Raw genomic sequence first — 19501 nt, 5'->3', positions numbered from 1 at the left:
GACTAAGTCATCTCCTTGGCCCTGTGACATGATAGAGGTTGAAGAGACTTTGATTACTTGATATCCCACAGGACATCATGCTGGTCTCTCAGGTCACTTACATTGTGCTAACTGACCATGGGGAAATAGTAGGTAGCCTACATGCTTTATCACGTGCATGCTGGAGGATAAGACTTTCTATCTGGTGTATTTTCAGAGATCCACTGGTCTAGGTCATATGGAGACATTCTCTTGAGACAGGAGACAACTTCCGGCACCTTGTATTGTTCACCATGAAGCAAGAGAAAATGCATGGTGGGCCTCTGGATTTTGGAGATGACAAATGTCACTTTTGGGCATTCTCTATTTCCTTGGGAAATATAAGGCTGCTAGTTTTTTAAATTTTTTTATTTTTTCAGAATTTTTTTCTTATTTATTTATTTATTTATTTATTTGTTTGTTTGTTTTTAACGTTTTATTTATTTTTGAGACAGGGAGAGACAGAGCATGCACAGGGGAGGGTCAGAGAGAGGGAGACACAGAATCTGAAACAGGCTCCAGGCTCTGAGCTGTCAGCACAGAGCCCGACGCGGGGCTCGAACTCACGGACCGCGGGATCATGACCTGAGCCGAAGTTGGCCGCTTAACCAACTGAGCCACCCAGGCGCCCCCAGAGTTTTTTTCTTTTTTAAGTCCAAGTTAGTCAACATATAGTATAATAGTAATTTCAAGAATAGAACTTAGTGATTCATCACTTACATTTAACACCCAGTGCTCATCCCAACCAATGCCTCCTTAATGCCCATTGCCCGTTTAGCCCATCCCCCCACCCAACACCCCGCCAACAACCTTCAGTTTGTTCTCTGTATTTAAAAGTCTCTTATGGGGGCGCCTGGGTGGCGCAGTCGGTTGAGCGTCCGACTTTAGCCAGGTCACGATCTCACGGTCCGTGAGTTCGAGCCCCGCGTCAGGCTCTGGGCTGATGGCTCAGAGCCTGGAGCCTGTTTCTGATTCTGTGTCTCCCTCTCTCTCTGTCCCTCCCCCGTTCATGCTCTGTCTCTCTCTGTCCCAAAAATAAATAAACGTTGAAAAAAAAAAAGTCTCTTATGGTTTGTCTCTCTGTTTTTGTCTTATTTTTGCTTCCCTTCCCCTGTGTTCATCTGTTTTGTTTCTGAAATTCCACATATGAGTGAAATCATATGATACTGGTCTTTCTCTGACTGACTTATTTTGCTTAGCATAATACAGTCTAGTTCTATCCACATTGTTACAAATGGCAAGATTTCATTCTTTTTGATGGGCGAGCAATATTCCATTTATATGTACGTTACATCTTCTTTATCCATTCACCAGTCGGTGGGCATTTGGGCTCTTTCCATACTTTGGCTGTTGTCGATAGTGCTGCTGTAAACATTGGGGTGCAGGTGCCCCTTCGAAACAGCATTTTTGTATCCTTTGGATAAATACCTAGTAGTTCAATTGCTGGGTCATGGGGTAATTCTATTTTTAATTTTTTGAGGAACCTCCATACTGTTTTCCAGAGTGGCCGCACCAGTTTGCATTCCCACCAACAGTGCAAGAGGATTCCCCTTTCTTCACATCCTTGCCAACATCTGTTGTTGCCTGAGTTGTTAATGTTTGCCATTCTGACTGGTGTGAGGTGGTATTTCATTGTGGTTTTGATTTGTATTTCCCTGATGAAGAGTGATGTTGAGCATCTTTTTGTGTGTCCGTTAGCCATCTGGATGTCGTCTTTGGAAAAGTGTCTATTCATGCCTTTTAAGGCTGCTAGTTTTGAACAAGACCCAGATTAAGAAAAGATTCTGCAGCATGACCAGGGTATGTTGAAAGTTGCCTGCCAGTTGGGTCTTAGCACCTAGCCTTTGCATTTTACTAAATGTGTCTCTGGTGGATTAAGATGCTGGATAGAACATTTGCATACTCAAGTAGAAGAATCACAGAACACATACTTGGAGTATTGAGGTCAAGCCTTGTCCTCTTCTGTTGACAAGTGCTTTCCATTTGAGAAGCATCTCTTTACTTGCTAGTGGACCCCAGTAAAAAAACTGAACGCCTGACCATGGGACATTGAGTCACTTTGAAACTGGAATTATCCATCACATATTGGGAGCTATCTGACCTATGAAGTCTTAAAATGGGATGTGTATAGAGGCAGTCCATTGTCAAATAGAAATGGTATAAATGAGACTGGGCTTGATCAGATAATTTCTTCTGGAAATGAGCAACCTATGTAATCAGGTATTTGGGCTCCAAAGACCCACTGATATCTCCTCTTGCTTCATTCTTGCCTGCTGCCACTAAGTCTCCGACAGGGGCTCCCCTTTCCACACATGCATTCCCTAAGAAGTGGTGTCTTTTAATATCTGCCTATTTGGGTCCCTTGTACTTTCAAATCCCTTCCTTATGGTTTCTTAGGAACCAGAGAGACGTGATCTACCAGATATCAGCCTTGTGTTCTAGGCTAAGCCCCCTGCTCATATCTCATTTCCATACCATCTGTGTATGTCTTTGCCATTAACCTAAAATATAAAACTGTCAGTTATTTTTTACCAGCAAGAATAGGTTAACTTGGGAATAGCAGAGAATTGCAAATCAGGGCTAACAAGCTTCAACAGAAGAATAGGCAAGTCCAGAGAAGAAAGGAGAGGAAGGTTCTTTTATAGAGGAAAGTGGGAATTAACAGGGAGTTCCAACTAGAATGGCTTTTCATTGGTTGTGATAGTCTCTTATTGGGTGGGCTATTGCCAGGGGAGGAGGAAAACCTTTCGTCTTGCTGTGACAACAAAGCTAAGGTACTATCCACTTTCAGGGAACATTTCCTGTTGGGTCAGCAATTGATAACAAGTAGTGTGGTAGGAGCACTCCCCCTGGTGGCCTCCCAACTCCATTTCAGTGAGGTTTCCCTTTATTAATTTTCACATTGCATCTATGTGGATGCCAACACTACTAATCCAAATCTGCTGGATATGAGTGTTTTATTTCTCTGCTCACAGATTGTTTGAAATTTGTAGCATTCTCTATTTCCTCATTAGGCTGTGGCTATGGGTTATAGATTGATTTATTTGCTTTCCTTGTTGAGCTGTATTTTTTTTGTTTTGTTTTGTTTTTAGGAAAAAGATCTTATAACACCTGATGGGATGAACTCTATTCTTCCCATTCTTACATGTGAGTAAATGAAGTTTCAGAGAAATGAGACGACGTACCTAAAGTCTTTCAGTCAGCAAGTGGTGGAGGTGAGTTTCAAATCTGTCTGATGAACCTAAGGTCTGTGAGTATGACACTATACAACTGTGAACTTCCAATCAATAATACATTGGCTCCTCTGAATGACATTCTGGATCATCTATGGTTCAGGGTCAGGATGAGGGAAAATGGGTTGACCCATATTCTGTTGGTGCAAGTATAACCCAAACATTATGAAGGGAGAATTGGCAACATTTATGCACAGATTAAATTGTGTGTATTTTCATTTCTTCTCACATTGGCTTTCCCAAGGAATAAAGAAATGCTCAAGGATTTAGTTATAAGAATGTAACTAATAATAGTGAAATGAGTGCTTACAATAGGGAAAAACTGGAACAACTAAGATGTCAATAACTGGTGATTAATTGGCAGACCAATCCCTTAATCAATGAAGTTGTAGAAAATATTTAAGACTATGGGAAAATATTCATTATAAATGTTAAATTTTAAAATAGTCACAGGATTTTCCACTATAATTTTTCTACTTTTATTGTGATAAAATACACATAAATCTAACCATTTTTCTTTTTTTTTATTTTCTTTTTTATTTTTTTAAAATTTACATCCAAATTAGCATATAGGGCAACAATGATTTCAGGAGTAGATTCCTTAGTGCCCCTTACCCATTTAGCCCATCTCCCTCCCACAACCCATCCAGTAACCCTCTGTTTGTTCTCCATATTTAAGAGTCTGTTATGTTTGTCCCCCTCACTGTTTTTACATTATTTTTACTTCCCTTCCCTTGTGTTCATCTGTTCTGTGTCTTAACGTCCTCATATGAGTGAAGTCATATGATACTTGTCTTTCTCTGACTAATTTCACTTAGCATATACCCTCCAGTTCCATCTATGTAGTTGCAAACGGCAAGATTTCATTCTTTTTGATTGGTGAGTAATACTCCATCGTATACATATACCACATCTTCTTTATCCATTCATCAGTTGATGGACATTTGGGCTCTTTCCATACTTTGGCTATTGTTGATAGCGCTGCTATAAACATTGGGGTGCATGCGCCCCTTCGAAACAGCACACCTGTATCCCTTGGATAAATACCTAGTAGTGCTATTGCTGGGTTGTAGGGTAGTTATATTTTTAACTTTTTGGGGAACCTCCATACTATTTTCCAGAGTGGCTGCACCAGCTTGCATTCCCACCAACAATGCAAAAGAGATCCTCTTTCTCTGCAACCTCGCCAACATCTGTTATTGCCTGAGTTGTTAATGTTAGCTATCCTGACAGGTGTGAGGTGGTATCTCATTGTGGATTTGATTTGTATTTCCCTGGTGAGGAGTGAAGTTGAGCATTTTTTCATGTGTCGGTTGGCCATCTGGATGTCTTCTTGGAGAAGTGTCTATTCATGTCTTTTGCCCATTCCTTCACTGGATTATTTGTTTTTGGGGTGTTGAGTTTGAGAAGTTCTTTAAAGATTTTGAATACTAATAACCCTTTATCTGATATGTCGTTTGCAAATATTTTTTCCCATTCCGTTGGTTGCCTTCTAGTTTTGCTGCTTGTTTCCTTTGCTGTGCAGAAGTTTTTTATTTTGATGAGGTCTCAGTAGTTCATTTTTGCTTTTGTTTCCCTTGCCTCTGGAGACGTGTTGAGTAAGATGTTGCTGCAGCCAAGATTAAAGAGGTTTTTGCCTGCTTTCTCCTCGAGGATTTTGATGGATTCCTGTCTTACATTTAGGTCTTTCATCCATTTTGAATTTATTTTTGTGTATGCTGTAAGAAAAGTGGTCCAGGTTCATTTTTCTGCATGTTGCCGCCCAGTTTTCCCAGCACCACTTGCTGAAGAGACTGTCTTTATTCCATTGGATATTCTTTCCTGCTTTGTCAAAGATTAGTTGACCATACATTTGTGGGTCCATTTCTGGGTTCTCTATTCTGTTCCATTGATCTGAGTGTCTGTTTTTGCGCCAGTACCATACTGTCTTGATGATTACAGCTTTGTAATACAGCTTGAAGTCTGGGATTGTGATGCCTACTGCTTTGGTTTCCTTTTTCAAGATTGCTTTGGCTATTCGGGGTCGTTTCTGGTTCCATACAAATTTTAGGATCGTTTGTTCCAGCCCTGTGAAGAATGCTGGTGTTATTTTGAAAGGTATTGCATTGAATATGTAGATTGCTTTGGTTAGTATTGACATTTTAACAATATTTGTTCTTCCTATCCAGGAGCATGGAATCTTTTTCCATTTTTTTGTCTTCTTCAATTTCTTTTATAAGCTTTCTATAGTTTTCAGTGTAGAAAAAAATTAAAGAAAAATATTTTTAATAGAAATTGAAAATAAAAATAAAATTTTTCCCCTTTCTGTATTCAAGAAAAAGAAATGAAACGACAAAGGGGGGAAAAAAGTGAATAGATGGACCTGCGAGCAGACTGAAATATGATTGAAATTACTTCGTTTTCCCCTAGAAGTCAAACAATGAAGCGCTTTATTGTCTGTAAACTAAGCAGGTGGAGAGATTTGTGTTCCTGAAGAGCGAGGTTGGCCCAGTGGGTGGGGCTTAGCGTAATGGCTCCGTTCTCCACTAGATGGCGCTGCTCAGCTTACTGGTGTGAATTGTTGTGGCGCCTGTAGGTGTGTACACGCATGCGTGGGAGCAGTGAAAATGGCGTCACCCAGCTACCCAGTCTCTAGTGTTGTAACTCTGTTCTGCCGGACCCCCAATTGCACACCGGTCCTTTGTCTCCAGCTTCCATCCACTCCCCGCTTTTACACAGTCCTGACCAAGTCCCAGGCAGCACCTCTCTCCTGAGTTTTCTCTCAGATGTGGCCGTGTTTCCCGACCCCTTACTTCTGAAGGGCTGCGGCTTTGACCCATCCTGCCCCTCTGCAAAAGGGTCTCACCGAGCAGTGGCCGGGTGCCGGCGGCACCCAGGAACGTTGGCGGGACCGTGCTGCTGCGGAAGCCCAGAGACCGCGGCCGGGTGCCAGCCCGCCCCAGAAAGAGTTCACACGATCGTGTAGCAGCAGCGCTTCAGGGATTATGGAAAATCACAACACGCGTCTGGCACCAGGCTTCACCCCCAGCCACCTTGTTCCAGCACCAGCGAATGTGGTTGTTCTCCCGGGTCCACTGGGGCACACAGCCTCTACCAGATGTCCTCCAGAGAGGGAAACCGCCTCTCCCCTGTGGCCCGAAGACCCCCGGACTTCGCTCTGCTCCTGGGGATTCACCCTTCTCACCAGAGCACCGCCAGGTATCGAGCTGCAGAGTTTCAGACTCTGTGCCCGCGCTCCCCCCGTTTATAGTCTTAATGGAATTTAAACCCTCTCCTTTCTCTTTTCTTCCTTTTTAGTTCAGTCCCTGCAGCTGTTTCCACTTTTCCACTTTCTCTCCAGCTGCTTTTGGGGGGGGGTGCTTTCCCACATTCTCCCCCTCCCATCTCCGTCCTCTCTCCACAAGCAAAAAGCAGCTCCCTGCCCTCAGCGGCTTCTCTCTCCCCCAGTTCATCTCTCTGCACCGCATACCTGCTGAGTTCTGTGGTTCAGGTTGTGCAGATTGTTGTGTTAATCCTCAATTCAGTTTTCTAGGTGTGCAGAATGGTTTAGTGTTGATCTGGTTGTATTTCATGGATGCGAGACACACAAAAAACCTTCCATGGTGTTCCCAGGTTTTTTATATATGGCTTTAATTATGTTGAGGTGGTGTTCTATTCCTAGTTTGTTTTTATTATGAAAGGCTGTTGAGATTTGTTGAGTGATTTTTCTGCATCAGTTGAGATGATCATGTGTTTTTTTCCCTTCCATTCTTTTAATGTGGTATATTATGTCGATCATTTTTCATACATTAAAGTATTCTTGCATTTCAGGAATAAATTTAACTTGATCGTGAGTGATGTATAATCCTTTTAGTACACTGCTTAATTCAGTCTGATATTATTTTGTTGAGGTCCAGAACTTCTCTTTGGTGGAGGTTTTTGCTGAGATTTTTGATTCAGTTTTTCAAATTAGTTATAGGTAAGGGACCTGGGTGGCTCAGTCGGTTGAGCATATGACTTCGGCTCAGGTCATGATCTTGAGGTTCGTGAATTTGAGCCCTGTGTTGGGCTCCGTGCTGACAGCTCAGAGCCTGGAGCCTGCTTTGGATTCTGTGTCTCCCTCTCTCTCTGCCCCTCCCTCACTCGTGCTCAGTCTCTCTCTCTCAAGAGAAACTGGGGACTTGACCATCTGGCATACATGGCTCTAGACTCACTTCCTTTTAAATCTTGTACCTGGCACTTACTAGCTGTGTGGCCTTGGGCAAGTTGCTTAACTCTTCTGTGCCTCAGTTTCTGTATCTGTAAAATAAGAATAATAGTAGTACTAAACTCATAGTGTCATTGAAAGTATGTATTAATTAATACATGTTACATATCTGACACATAGTAAATTTGCTCTTAAACTGAATGATTCTCAACACTTCATTGGGCGAGTGTTTCATTTGTTTATTTAACAAACAAACATAGACTCTATGCCAGACTTTGGCTCTAAGTGCTTAACACATAATCACTCCTGGAGCCTCCAACCTTATTGGTTGGAAAGTGCTATTATTATCCCCATTAGCAAATGAGGAAATTAGGGTGCAGAGAAGATTAGTGACTTGCCCAAGTAAGTGGAAGCTAGGATTTGGATCCAGATAAAGTCTGTGTGTGTGTGTGTGTGTGTGTGTGTGTGTGTGTGTGTACAAATGTATGTATTTATGAGAGTGGGCACAAGTAAGCGAGGGAGAGAGAGAGAGAGAGAGAGAGAGAGAGAGAGAGAGAAGTGGAGCTCACCCAAAGAGGGGCTTAAGTCTGTGTTTTAAATTTCTATGTTATGTGGACTTTTGCAAGCTCTCTTGGCAGATCTCTCTCTTCTCATCAGCACAAAAGTCACAAGACATTGGTGATAAAGTAATGTAGGCTGATCCTAGCAATGGAGAAATTAATATCAAAGATGGATGGGGCTTTACAAAAATCTTCACATAGATGCTACAGAAAATTAGATACATAGATCCTCTCCCACCTCCACAATCACCCAGCCTTCCAGAAATGTGTGTGTTGGTGGAGTGCAGGAGGCTCCTGCAATTCCACAGTGATCTGCTTCTGTCTATGCTACCTGCAGCAAAAAGAAAGGAAAAAAGAAAGTACCACTTGAATAGGAATTCAGTCATAATGTTCTAAATGTACCCAACTTATGGCTTGGGGCAGAACTCCCAGATCTGTCACAGCCAGAATGATAATTACATTCTGAGTGTTTGAAATCTATTCTGCTCATCGTTGCCCTGTGCAGGGGCTCTGGTATTCCCAGAGACCAGGAGGAAGAGCCACCAGCTCTTGGAAGCTACCAGCTTCCAACTCGAACATCTTCAGAGGTAGGTAGAGGTCAGAGTCTTGGGGCTAGAATTGGGAACTTGCAAACACTTTTGTTTGTGGTTTGGTTGGATGAGTTCCCTGTCTAAATCATGCCTCCAGATCACGCCAACCCTATGCCTATATGGAAGAAATTATTGTCCTTTTTGTTCAAATGGAGAAACTAAGAGAGAGAAAGATGACGTGGATAGACACTGTGTCCCTTCATGCATGATACCCTGACAAGGATACTATGTATTGATTATGTAATATTCCCACTGAGCATGTATAACCTGAGTCTAATCATAAGAAATTTCAGACAAAGCCCAAAATGAGGAATGTTCAACTAAAAGAAAAGTTTGGCTCTGTTATTCAAAAATTTCAGTGTTGTATAAGACAAAGGACATTACTGGGTGAACTTGTAAAATGGAATACTGATAGTAGCTTAGATAAGTGTATAAAAGTATATTTTGTCAATGTTAAATTTAATGAAATTGATAATTGTACTATGATCACTCACCAGAACTAATTCCAAATAGGTCAAATAGTTAAAAAAAAAAAAGACCACAATAAAGTCAATGAGATCAATGTTTACTCTTCTGGAGAAGAAAAGAGAGTCTGAGCTTAATAATCACAATAGCGGCCATTTATTTTGTGCATTCCATGTGCCAGACCCTATGCGTGGTACTTTCTATACTCAACATTTGCAGTGTGGATTATAATATCACCTCCATGTTACAGGTAGGGAAACTGAGGCTCTGAGAAGTTAGGTGGTAGGCCAATTTCAAAATTTCAATTAAGCTCAATGCGTTGGGGTCAGGTTTCAAGCCCAGGTCTCTCTGATTCCAATGCACATGTTTTGTTCTCTGTCTTATATGATATTGACAGTCTTCAGTGTGGTAACAAGTGGGAGGGAATTTCCCTTTTATGGTGAGACAAGATGAGGATCCTATTTGCAGAATAAACCAATTTTAATGGAGAAGAAAACTGGCAACAACTATGTAGGGTTCGTAATAGGCAGTACCCTTTACTCAGGACTTCTGGAGCTAGACATTTGTGCTCTGAAGCTAATACTGGATTTAACTGAATTTCAGTTGCAATATTCCTACGGACACTTTTTCCTAATGAAGAGAAATTTTCAGATATTACAAATTTTCAGATACCTTATGATCAATGGGGAAGTATGAATGCTATATGTAACTAGAATATTGGGAAAATATTCACAGAGAGTGTTATTGATAATATGGTGAAAAGCTTGTCCTTTGTCTCATTTAAATTTATTTATAAAAGCTACTTTTTTTCCTTACCTCCCTGTGAGACCTTGGGTGTAGAACTTGACTTTTCTAGACTTTAGAATATATAAAAGGAGTCTGAGCCCATGCAATAGTCAAAATACTAAAATTGAATTGAAATTGTGGCTTCCCCCACACCAAGAAACCTGCAACTGGGGAAGAGAGTGGACGGTTTCCTCTTCTCCTGCAGCTGGCTAAGTGCCATTTTGGAGGTGGGAGGAGGGAGAGGAGGAGAGGGGGTCAGGATGGTTCTTTCTGGCAGGGAGGATTGTACCTTTGTGCTCTGTGCTTTCCGGGCTTAGTATTGCTTAAAGTTTACTCCATTGTGGGTGGTTTCAAGGGTTCTTTGAGTTTTCCCCCCACCCCAACTGATGCAAGTTTCTCACCTGTGGTTCTCTTGATATGGCGGAATCTACCTCCTTTCTGATACCTTTCCCAGGCCCTAGGCATCTGGCTACTCACTTTCTACTTCTTTATGCTGAGGTCCCCTGGCCTTCCCAGGCAGCCCGCCTGACATGAAGCTAGTGCAAACCTACACTGGCTTTCTTCCATATGTTGCCTTATCAAATGCCATAGCACAAGCTGTAGTCTCTTGCTTGTGGCCATAGGTCATTTCAGCCAGTGTCCTACCCTTTGTTTCTCTGTTGTGACTCAGACACCTGCTACTATGTCTCCACAAAACCTTGGGGGTGCATAAAAAGCTCTATGGGAGGTATTCTCAAAGCCTTTCTGGTGACTTGGAATTAAAAGAGCACAGCAGTTGGGGCACCTGGGTGACTCCCTCAGTTAAGTGTCTGACTCTTGATTTCAGATCAGGTCATGATCTCACGGTTCTTGATTTTGAGCCCTGTGTTGGGCTCTGTGCTGACAGTGCGAAGCCTGCTTAAGATTCTCTCTCCTTCCCTTTCTCTCTCTGCCCCCTCATCTCTCTCTCTCTCTTTCTCTCAAGGTAAATAAACTTTAAAAAAGAAAATAAAAGAGCACAGCATTCTTTAAAAATGAGAGAGAAAAATGTCCCAAAAGTGGTTGGTGACTCTTAAAACTCTGACTTTTTTAAAGGTAGAAAATGACTAGGAATTTGACATATTTTTTTGCAGGTGATTTTTGAGCACATCTTCTTGAAAGTACAAGTTGATTGGTCTCACATGCTCACTTTAGGGTCTCTCTGAAGGTCTTGGCCAAAACTTTAATTTTAATACCAAGATATATAAATAAATAATATATACATATATATCATATATCATATATATATAAATAAAAAGTCAAGCCAGATAGCCTGATTTCAGCTTTATGTGCACATATAAAGAAATAACATACACCAATATAGTGGGGTTACTAGAAATATTTCATTGTCTTCTTTGTATTTTTTTATGTTTTAAAAATTTTGTAAGCTGGATCTAAATTATCTTCTAATCAGGGGAAGGCAGCACATTTTTAAAAACACATTTTCAAAATATTTTTTTTTTTTTTTTTTTTGCAAAAGGAAGGCATGAAATGTGAGATGGAGAGAAACCTTTTAGCAAAGCCAATGTTCAGTGTGCCTTTTGCCGAGTGGGTAGAGGCAAGGAGGAATGAGTAGACAAAGAATAAAGAAATTCTATGAGCACGTCTTCTTGCTTACAACTCTGTTTATACTTCTTGGTCTCAAGCAGCAACTGGAAAGGGGAAAAACATCCTGACAGTATATATTCAGACACATACGGTCAGCATCATGAAGCTCTGGACGCCTCAACTCATGACATTCCTCTGTATGGTGCTACCGTCTGTGCTGGGAGTGATAAAAGAAAAACACAACTGTAGGTGACTAGGCCGGGCTGGGGAGTCAAAGGGGTGGGGGGGTACTCTGCTTGTTCCTGGATAAGTGAAGGGGTATTGTGTCTGGCACATCTGACTCAGGACTCAGGACCTTCCCTGGAACACCTAGTGGAGATTCAGAGACTTTCTTACGCACAGAGTCCAAGAAGTGTCCAAGTTGAGGTCCTCTGATGCTTCCTCTCCAACCTTGAAAGTGGCAATGGGTACCTGTCACCTTTTATGTACATTCCATATGTTATAAGGATATAATATTTTCCCATGTCAGGCTACCACAACTTTTTGTACTTCCAGAAGCTCTGTGTCTTAGTTTGTGTGTACTTTAATGAGTCCCATATGGGGATTTCTTAATATATACACTTAGTTTCAGTGGCAGGATCTTTCTGAATATGAAAAGATAGAGAAGAGACATGAGATGGGGCCCTAGTGGGGCAAAGTTGGGGGCCATGTGATGAGAAAATGGAATCAGTCGAGGGTACCAAGAAAATTGAGTGAGAGAGAGAATTTGGTGAGAAGCTGTTCTTAAAGGTGGAGTCAGCAAGGAAGAGAAGAAAAAGAGAAAGAATCTGTTCCTTACTCTCCCTGGTCTGACTTCCCACACTAGGAATTAAGTATGGTAATAAGGCTAGAGGCTACCTTGGGCCCCTCCTATTACAGAAATGTAGATTTTATAGGATGACACATGAACATGGGGAGTATGAGGAGTCCTGTCTCCAGGATGCTTGATGAGGGCCCAGAGGTCTGTGGGAGCAGAGAAGGCAGAGATCTGTGAAGACACAATGAGGAAGCTCAGCAGGGGGATTTTCTCATAAGGCAGATGGATAGTCAGGTGGGGCTTGGTGGGGCTTTGATTCTAGGAGGGGCCGTTAAGCTCATGAAGGACTTCTCTTCCCACCTTGGCTATGTAGCCCCTGTGAGCCTCTTCCCATCTCATCTCAATTACAGGGGCTGAAATGTTACTTGAGGAGTGCTGGGGACAGCCAAATGTCCTTGAATGCACCAAGAAGTGTTCTGGAACCTTTAAATGTATAAACAAAAATCACACATGCTGCTGGACCTATTGTGGAAACATCTGCTGGAAAAATAAAGTGAGTTGGGAGGTGTGTTTGGGCATGGATCTTCACTGATTCTCAGATGCTGTTATTCATAAACAGAAGACCGAAGCACCCTAAATCCTAGGCACAAAAATAGTGGAAGACAATGTACCCTAAACCTGGACAGCAGTTCACTGGCAAATAAACCAAGATACCAGGCTGGGGCATATTGTTCATTATATAATCAATGCCTATGTTGTTCTCATTATATTGCTCAATGGTTTGCTCTTTTCCTGATTTTTGTCCAAATTTCTAACCATTGCCTCTAGAGTCAGACCTTTCTTTGAGCCCTTTTGGCTCAGCCAGGCCCCAAATCTCTATGTTTCTCTGTTCAATGAACCAAACCCACCTCCCCACCTCAGAAGTGGACTTTTTCTTGTTACAAAAAGTACTCCTGTCCCAGGGTCTGCCATAGATGGGTAATATTAAGCTTGGGAATGAATGCTTGTTCCTCAGAGTTCCCTAACCTCTGAGTATATAACCTTTCTGTCTTACAGGAAATCTTTGAAAGACGTCTAAAACCCTAATCTCCCAGCTGGACACCAGTCTGTTCTCACTGAGGGCTGGGCAGGAGCAAATCCTTGACAAATAAACTCATTTATCAACAGTGGCTTTTAGCTTTTTCAACTCCATTTCACTACTTTTTTTTTTAACTTTATTTTTTTATTTTTAAAAATTTACATCCAAATTAGTTAGCATATAGTGAAGCAATGATTTCAGGAGTAGATTCCTTAATGCCCCTTACCCATTTAGCCCACCGCCCCAATAGATCTCAATGCCTGGCCTCCCTGGGCCCTCTCCATTGTCTGCAGCCAGGAACCTGTATCCCTTGTAAGTCATGGCTTGGGTGAAGCTACCCCCCATAGAATCTACACTCTGAGAACTCAGCAAAGTCTGAGACATCCCGCAGACCCTCTCACTCCCCAGGATTTGCAGGGTCCAGAGAAGAAGATGACCTGTCACTTGTCCCCCTCTCTCCTGTGCCTGTCACGGTGTCCAGGACCCCTGCCCCTTCCCAGAAAATACCACTTGCGCTATTTCCCTTCCGCTGCCACCATCCTGGTCCCTCTGATGAGAACTTCGACTTGACACCCCAAAACTTACTTTCCCAGGGCCCTTTCTTTCTGTACCCATTCCCATCAATATTACTGGATGTTTACAGGTCACAGAAGTACAGAAATCCAAGAATAGTTGTTTGGTTTCCCTAAGTGATTCTCAGCCCTGATGTACCTTTCACTACTGAGTGTACTGTTTAGTGTCTGGGTACTTGGGATGGAGAGTCAAAAGACATAGTTTCCCCCTCCACTCCCATCAGTGTTCCTGGTGCTGCGTAAAGGGGCCAGAGGGCTATCGTTTGGGAAGACCCAGAATCTTCATAGTGCTGTGGTCAGAGTGATGAGGGACCATAAGGCAGGCTGAGGGCCAAGCACAAGCTAGCATCACCCCCCACCCCCAGGTGGGATATGAGATATTCCTCAGACACTCCTAACTGCACAAGTACAAAGGAAAGGACAGAAAACAAATGACTAACTGATAGAGATCACAGTCATACAGGACATGGGTCTCCATCAGTTTACAAATATCTTAGTAAATTAAAATTTAAATAAATTTTAAAAATTTAGCAAATTTGTCAATAGCCTAGTCTCTAGAAACCTATAGACTCAGTTTCCTGGAGTCCCTAATATCACCCTTCCCTCCATAGTGATGTGGGGAAGGATTAAATGCAAGAAGGAAATGGCAGGTAAAATTAAATTTCTTTATAACCTGCAGCCCATCGACAAGTACTTGAGGCAAATATAGAGTAGTACATTTCTCCAGGAACATTTGTCCTAGAGGGCCCTACCACCTTAATGCTTTGCTACAGGGAAAAACAACCTTAGCTTGACAATAGCTAGGCTTCCAGTAATCTGTGAGTCTTTAGCTTATGAAGTCTCTTTGGAAACTTCCCTTTTGACTTTACCTCCCCCAAGTCCATGGTTCTACACAACCCCAGTGAAGCTCTTCCTGCCCACTGGTCCTGTTCCCGTGCTTTAATAAAATCACCTTTTTGCACCAAAGACATCTTCAAGAATTCTTTCTTGGCTGTCGGCTCCAGACCCCACGAACCCCACCATCACCCCAAAACCTCATCAAGAGCAGAATGTGCTAGGGGCGCCTGGGTGGCTCAGTCGGTTAAGCGGCCGGCTTCGCCCAGGTCATGATCTCGCGGTCCGTGAGTTCGAGCCCCGCGTCGGGCTCTGTGCTGACAGCTCAGAGCCTGGAGCATGTTTCAGATTCTGTGTCTCCCTCTCTCTGACCCTCCCCCGTTCATGCTTTGTCTCTCTCTGTCTCAAAAATAAATAAACGCTAAAAAAAAAAAAAAAAAAAAAAAAGAGCAGAATGTGCTGAAAGGGTCCAATTCCCAGGTCTCCCTCAGAAGGGACACAGCCCCTCCTGGCTCCCTTCCCTCCCCACCCCCTTAGTCCATCACCTATTCTGCATCCTGTTCAGTTTACGGTGCCCTCCCTGGGCCTCTAGCAGCAGCACAGAGAGGAGAAGGATGGGCAGCAGAGCCTGGGTTGGCATGACTCTGGCCAGAGAGGAGAGTTCTCAGTCTGCCACAGGCTTCTCTGGAGAGCTGGGTGGTTATCCTGGGCCCTTCCTGCTTCCACTGGCCGCTCAAGGGGCCTTTTCCCCCATCCCCTATGCCTGTACCTGACCATGGCCTGTTCTCTGGGACTTGGGCTTCTGCAGACAAGTCCTCCTCTCACATGACTAAACCCCTCCCTTGCAAACAATTATTTTCTACTTTAATTATAGTGCCTTAGAGCTCAGAGTTATCCAAAGCACAAAGACTCAGGGGCTCAGGGCTGGGCTTTGTTTTGACCCTTAGGGATAAGAAGGACTTGGAACTGGAACTGGATTGAGTGAGGGTGGTTATTCCTTCATGACAAAAGAGGTAGAGAAGAACAAAAGGTTAGGGACCCTCAAAGGAAGGATCAGGGAAGGAAAGCATTTTCCTCTTGGATATCCAGGATATTACAGGGGAGGAAAGCAATTTTTCCTCTACCCTTCTGGGTTCTTGTTTGAAACCCCCCCCTGCAGTAAAAGACAGATTAGCAGGAGAAAAACAAACTGAATTTTCCTAACATGTATACCTCCAATGTACATGGGAGAGACCAGGAAAACTGAGTAACTTCCCCAAGTGGCCCAAATGATCTCCTCAAAACCTGCTTCAGCTGAAGACAAAAGATGTGGAAAGGAAGGGGAAGACCAGTTATGGGAAGTCACCAGGAAAGGCACTAAGAACAAAGGTATGGTTGTTATGCAGATTTCTGCTACAGGCTCCATTGATAAAGAGTTTCTAGGGGTTGAAAGTCACCCTTCTTTTCCACTTAACAGAGAGGAGGACACAAATGGAGACTTTCCTCATACGTGTAAATGTTTCTTATGAGGGGGAGCAAACTTTGCCAACCCAGGATCTGCCTCTATGGCATATTGGTTATTTTACGCTGGTTATTTTTAAGAACTAGCAGACACAGGTGAAACCCTGAAAACTGAATAGAAGTTACCATTTTGTAAGAGATTGTTTAATGTAATCCCGGGCCATTGAGAGATGGAAGGGAGAGAAGATGTGTTGCTTCAATTTGGAGTTTTGACTTTCTTATTTCCATACACCTTCTATTTCCCTCCCTTTGAACATCTGAAGGAATTTTGTTCAGTTCATCTGGAGTATTCCAAAAAAGGAAATAACTTTAAGGGAGACAGTTCCTTGGCAGTCCGAATATCAGAACTGTATACTTTTTGTCTCCTCCTTCTCTTTCTACTTGAGTGCCCATGTAGTAGGAGAGTAGAGCCAAAGAATGCATGCCCAGCTGTAGATAGTACGTCCTAGTCATCCTGTAAGTAGTTGCTTTTCCTCTGAGGGGGCTCCAGAATTCCTCAGCCTCTGCACCAGCTTGTCTGGTCTCCAGGGCCATACACAGCAGCACCGGGGACTTCACTTCACCATCATGGAGGCACTTCAATTCCTCCCGGATTAGGAGCCCATTTCCTAGATCCCTCCTCTCCCTTTTTCTTGAGGACCTCGTTTTGGTAACATACACTGCACAGGAGCTTCCTGAGAGAGCATGTGAGAAAGAAGTAAAATAGAGACTTTTAAGCCTCCATTCTACATTACCATATACTTCGGTTGGTATTTCAGTTCAGATTAGTTTTGAGTACACGATGACTACAACAACAAAGAAAATAGTGGCTTAAATAAGATAGGTCAATATTTGTTCGCATGGAATATTCAGGATTTAGGTGTCCCAAACAAGTGTGGAGACACCACAAAACGATGGAAGATCCAGGCTGCTTTGCCTCTTTGCTCCATTGTCCTTGGCGTGAAGTTTCCGTTTCCAAGATCACCTCATGACCTACCAGGACTAACCGAGATATGAAATATCACCCGTATTACTCAAAACTGGATGAGGAAAGACTCTGTGGACTTAATAATAAATATGGTTTTGTGGTGCAGCATTTACAATTTTTTTTAACGTTTATTTATCTTTGAGAAAGAGAGAGAGAAACAGAGTGCAAGTAGGGGTGGGGTAGAGAAGGGGGGAGACACAGAATCCGAAGCAGGCTCTAGGCTCTGAGCTGTCAGCACAGAGCCTGACACGGGGCTCAAACCCACAAATCATGAGATCATGACCTGAGCTGAAGTTGGAGGCTTAACTGACGAGCCACCCAAGCACCCCCATGGGGCACCATTTTAAAAAAATATTAATCTAGATACTGTTTTTTCTACTTTGCAATTCCTTATTTTTCCATCAAGGCCTTTGACCATGAAACTAGGACATGAAGCTGAGGTTTGTTTCCCCAGGGAAAAGGGATCACAAAATAAACCAGTGAGGATAGTCATGTTCATGGATCTGAGGTCACAAATAGTTTTGAAAGCCATTACTGGTCATTGAGAGAGAAAAGTTGTTTCTCTATGTTTGTCTTGTGTTTGAAATAACAAAGGCTCAGCTTTGGCTATCACGAGTGTGGAGTCATTCCATAACCTCAGAATTCGGGAAAAAGCTAAATAACGTAAGAATAGATCTTGTCCACTGGGAAGGTATAAGCACTTGGAGAGAAAGGTGGACACCAGAAGACTGGGTTAGGATAGAAACAGAAACATCCAGATAGGTTGGAAATCCCAACACAAAAACAGGTCCACCAGGTAAACAGGGTATTTGAATATGAATATTTGTTTCCTATGGCTGCTGTAACAAGTCACCACAAATTTAGGAGCTTAAACCACGCAAATTATTACCTTACAGCTCTGTAGGTCGCAAGTCCCACACAGGTCTCTTCTGATTGCAATCAGAGTGTCAGCAGGGCTGCGCTCCTTGTGCATTTCCTCTCTAGATGGAAGGACCCATGTCTGTGTTCATTTATTTATTTAATTTTTTAAAATGTTTATTTATTTTTGAGACAGAGAGAGACAGAGCATGAGTGGGGGAGGGGCAGAGAGAGAGGGAGACACAGAATCCGAGGCAGGCTCCAGGCTCAGAGCCGTCAGCACAGAGCCCCACAAGGGGCTCGAACTTGTTAACCGTGAGATCATGACCTGAGCTGAAGTCGGACGCTCAACCGACTGAGCCACCCAGACCCCCTGTGTTCATTTAGATTGTGGGCAGAATTCAGGTCCTTGATGTTATGAGACTGAGGTCTCCATTCCCTTGTCTGCTGTCAGCTGAGGGCTGTTTTCAGCTTCTAGAGGCCACTCACATTCCTTGGCATGGGCTGTGTTCCTCTATCTGCAGAGCCAACAAAGGCCAACTGGGTCCTCATGCTTCAGGTCTCACCTTCTTCTGCAGGCCTCTGACTCACTGCAGTCAGGAAACATGCCTGCTTTCAAGGGCTCATGGTTATACCCGTCCCATCTGCCTCCCATCTCAAGGTCCCTGCTCTTCACCATGCCAGGTCAGGTAGTCCCAGTTTCCAGGGACTAAGACATGAGCATCTTTAGATGGGCCTTTATCCTGTTTACCTCTGCTTGCACTTAAAACCTCACTAAAATGATGAAGAAGAAAAAAAAAAAACCCCACCTTAAGAGGTGAGGAAATGGTAAATGAGCATTTTCAAGGAATTAAAAGCTGGAAAGCAATGGCTAACTAGTAAGTATCTTACTTCATTAGAAAACATAAACCATCCCTCCCCATATGTTCATCTGTTTTGTTTCTTCAATTTCACATATAAGAGAAATCATATGGTATTTGTCCTTCTCTGATTGACATATTTTGGTTAGCATAATACATTCTAGTTTCATCTACATTGTTGCAAGATTTTATTCTTTTTGGTGGCTGAGTAATTATCTATCTATCTATCTATCATCTGTCCCCCACATCTGCTTTATCCATCAGGAGAGCACTGGTTGTGATGAGCACTGGGTGTTTTATATAAGTGATGAATCACTAAAATCTACTCCTGAAACCAAAACCAAAACCCAAACCCAACACCAAAACCAAAAACCAAACCCAGATTCCCTGGGGGATATGTCCAGATTCATAGGAGTTTAGGGCAGGGGCTGGGTGAGGAATGCAAACCCAGCTGATTTAGCCAAAGAATCACAAAATGTCTGAGAACTGAAGCCATCAAGTGTCTGAAGGTGGGGATGTGGATGTGGTTGAAAAAAAGGTTGTTGGAAAACCAGAACAGTCAGAACTTGCCTTTATACATTGTCTTTATCTTCTGTACGTAAATTAAGCAGTCTTTCACTCTTCTCAAATCT

The 19501-nt window shown here is 42.8% G+C and overlaps 1 protein-coding gene across 2 annotated transcripts; it reads left to right on the top strand.

Annotated features, from left to right (window-relative positions):
- The first annotated feature begins 5574 nt into the window (after positions 1-5574).
- WFDC11 (WAP four-disulfide core domain 11) lies at positions 5575-13369 on the top strand. Of its 2 annotated transcripts, none has more exons than XM_078444039.2 (4): positions 5575-6449; positions 11506-11649; positions 12611-12753; positions 13257-13369. In XM_078444039.2, the coding sequence occupies exons 1-4, from the start codon at positions 6236-6238 to the stop codon at positions 13284-13286; spliced, it is 531 nt and encodes a 176-aa protein (XP_078300165.1). In that variant the 5' UTR covers positions 5575-6235; the 3' UTR covers positions 13287-13369. The 2 variants fall into 2 exon arrangements, with proteins under 2 accessions (XP_078300165.1, XP_078300164.1); XM_078444038.2 differs by having other exon boundaries at positions 11503-11649.
- Positions 13370-19501: the final 6132 nt, after the last annotated feature.

Source organism: Panthera onca, chromosome A3 (assembly GCF_046562875.1).
Source record: "Panthera onca isolate mPanOnc1 chromosome A3, mPanOnc1 haplotype 2, whole genome shotgun sequence".
Lineage (NCBI taxonomy): Eukaryota > Metazoa > Chordata > Mammalia > Carnivora > Felidae > Panthera > Panthera onca.
Note: the sequence above shows the minus strand (reverse complement) of the source record. Positions and strands in the feature narration are given on the sequence as shown.

Excerpts from the sequence above, each read along its gene's own strand:
- WFDC11 (XM_078444038.2), top strand. The coding sequence starts at position 6,236 with ATGGAAAATCACAACACGCGTCTGGCACCAGGCTTCACCCCCAGCCAC. Across the intron at positions 11,650-12,610 it reads GATAAAAGAAAAACACAACT|GGGCTGAAATGTTACTTGAG; the intron begins GTAGGTGACTAG and ends TCTCAATTACAG. Across the intron at positions 12,754-13,256 it reads ACATCTGCTGGAAAAATAAA|GAAATCTTTGAAAGACGTCT; the intron begins GTGAGTTGGGAG and ends TCTGTCTTACAG.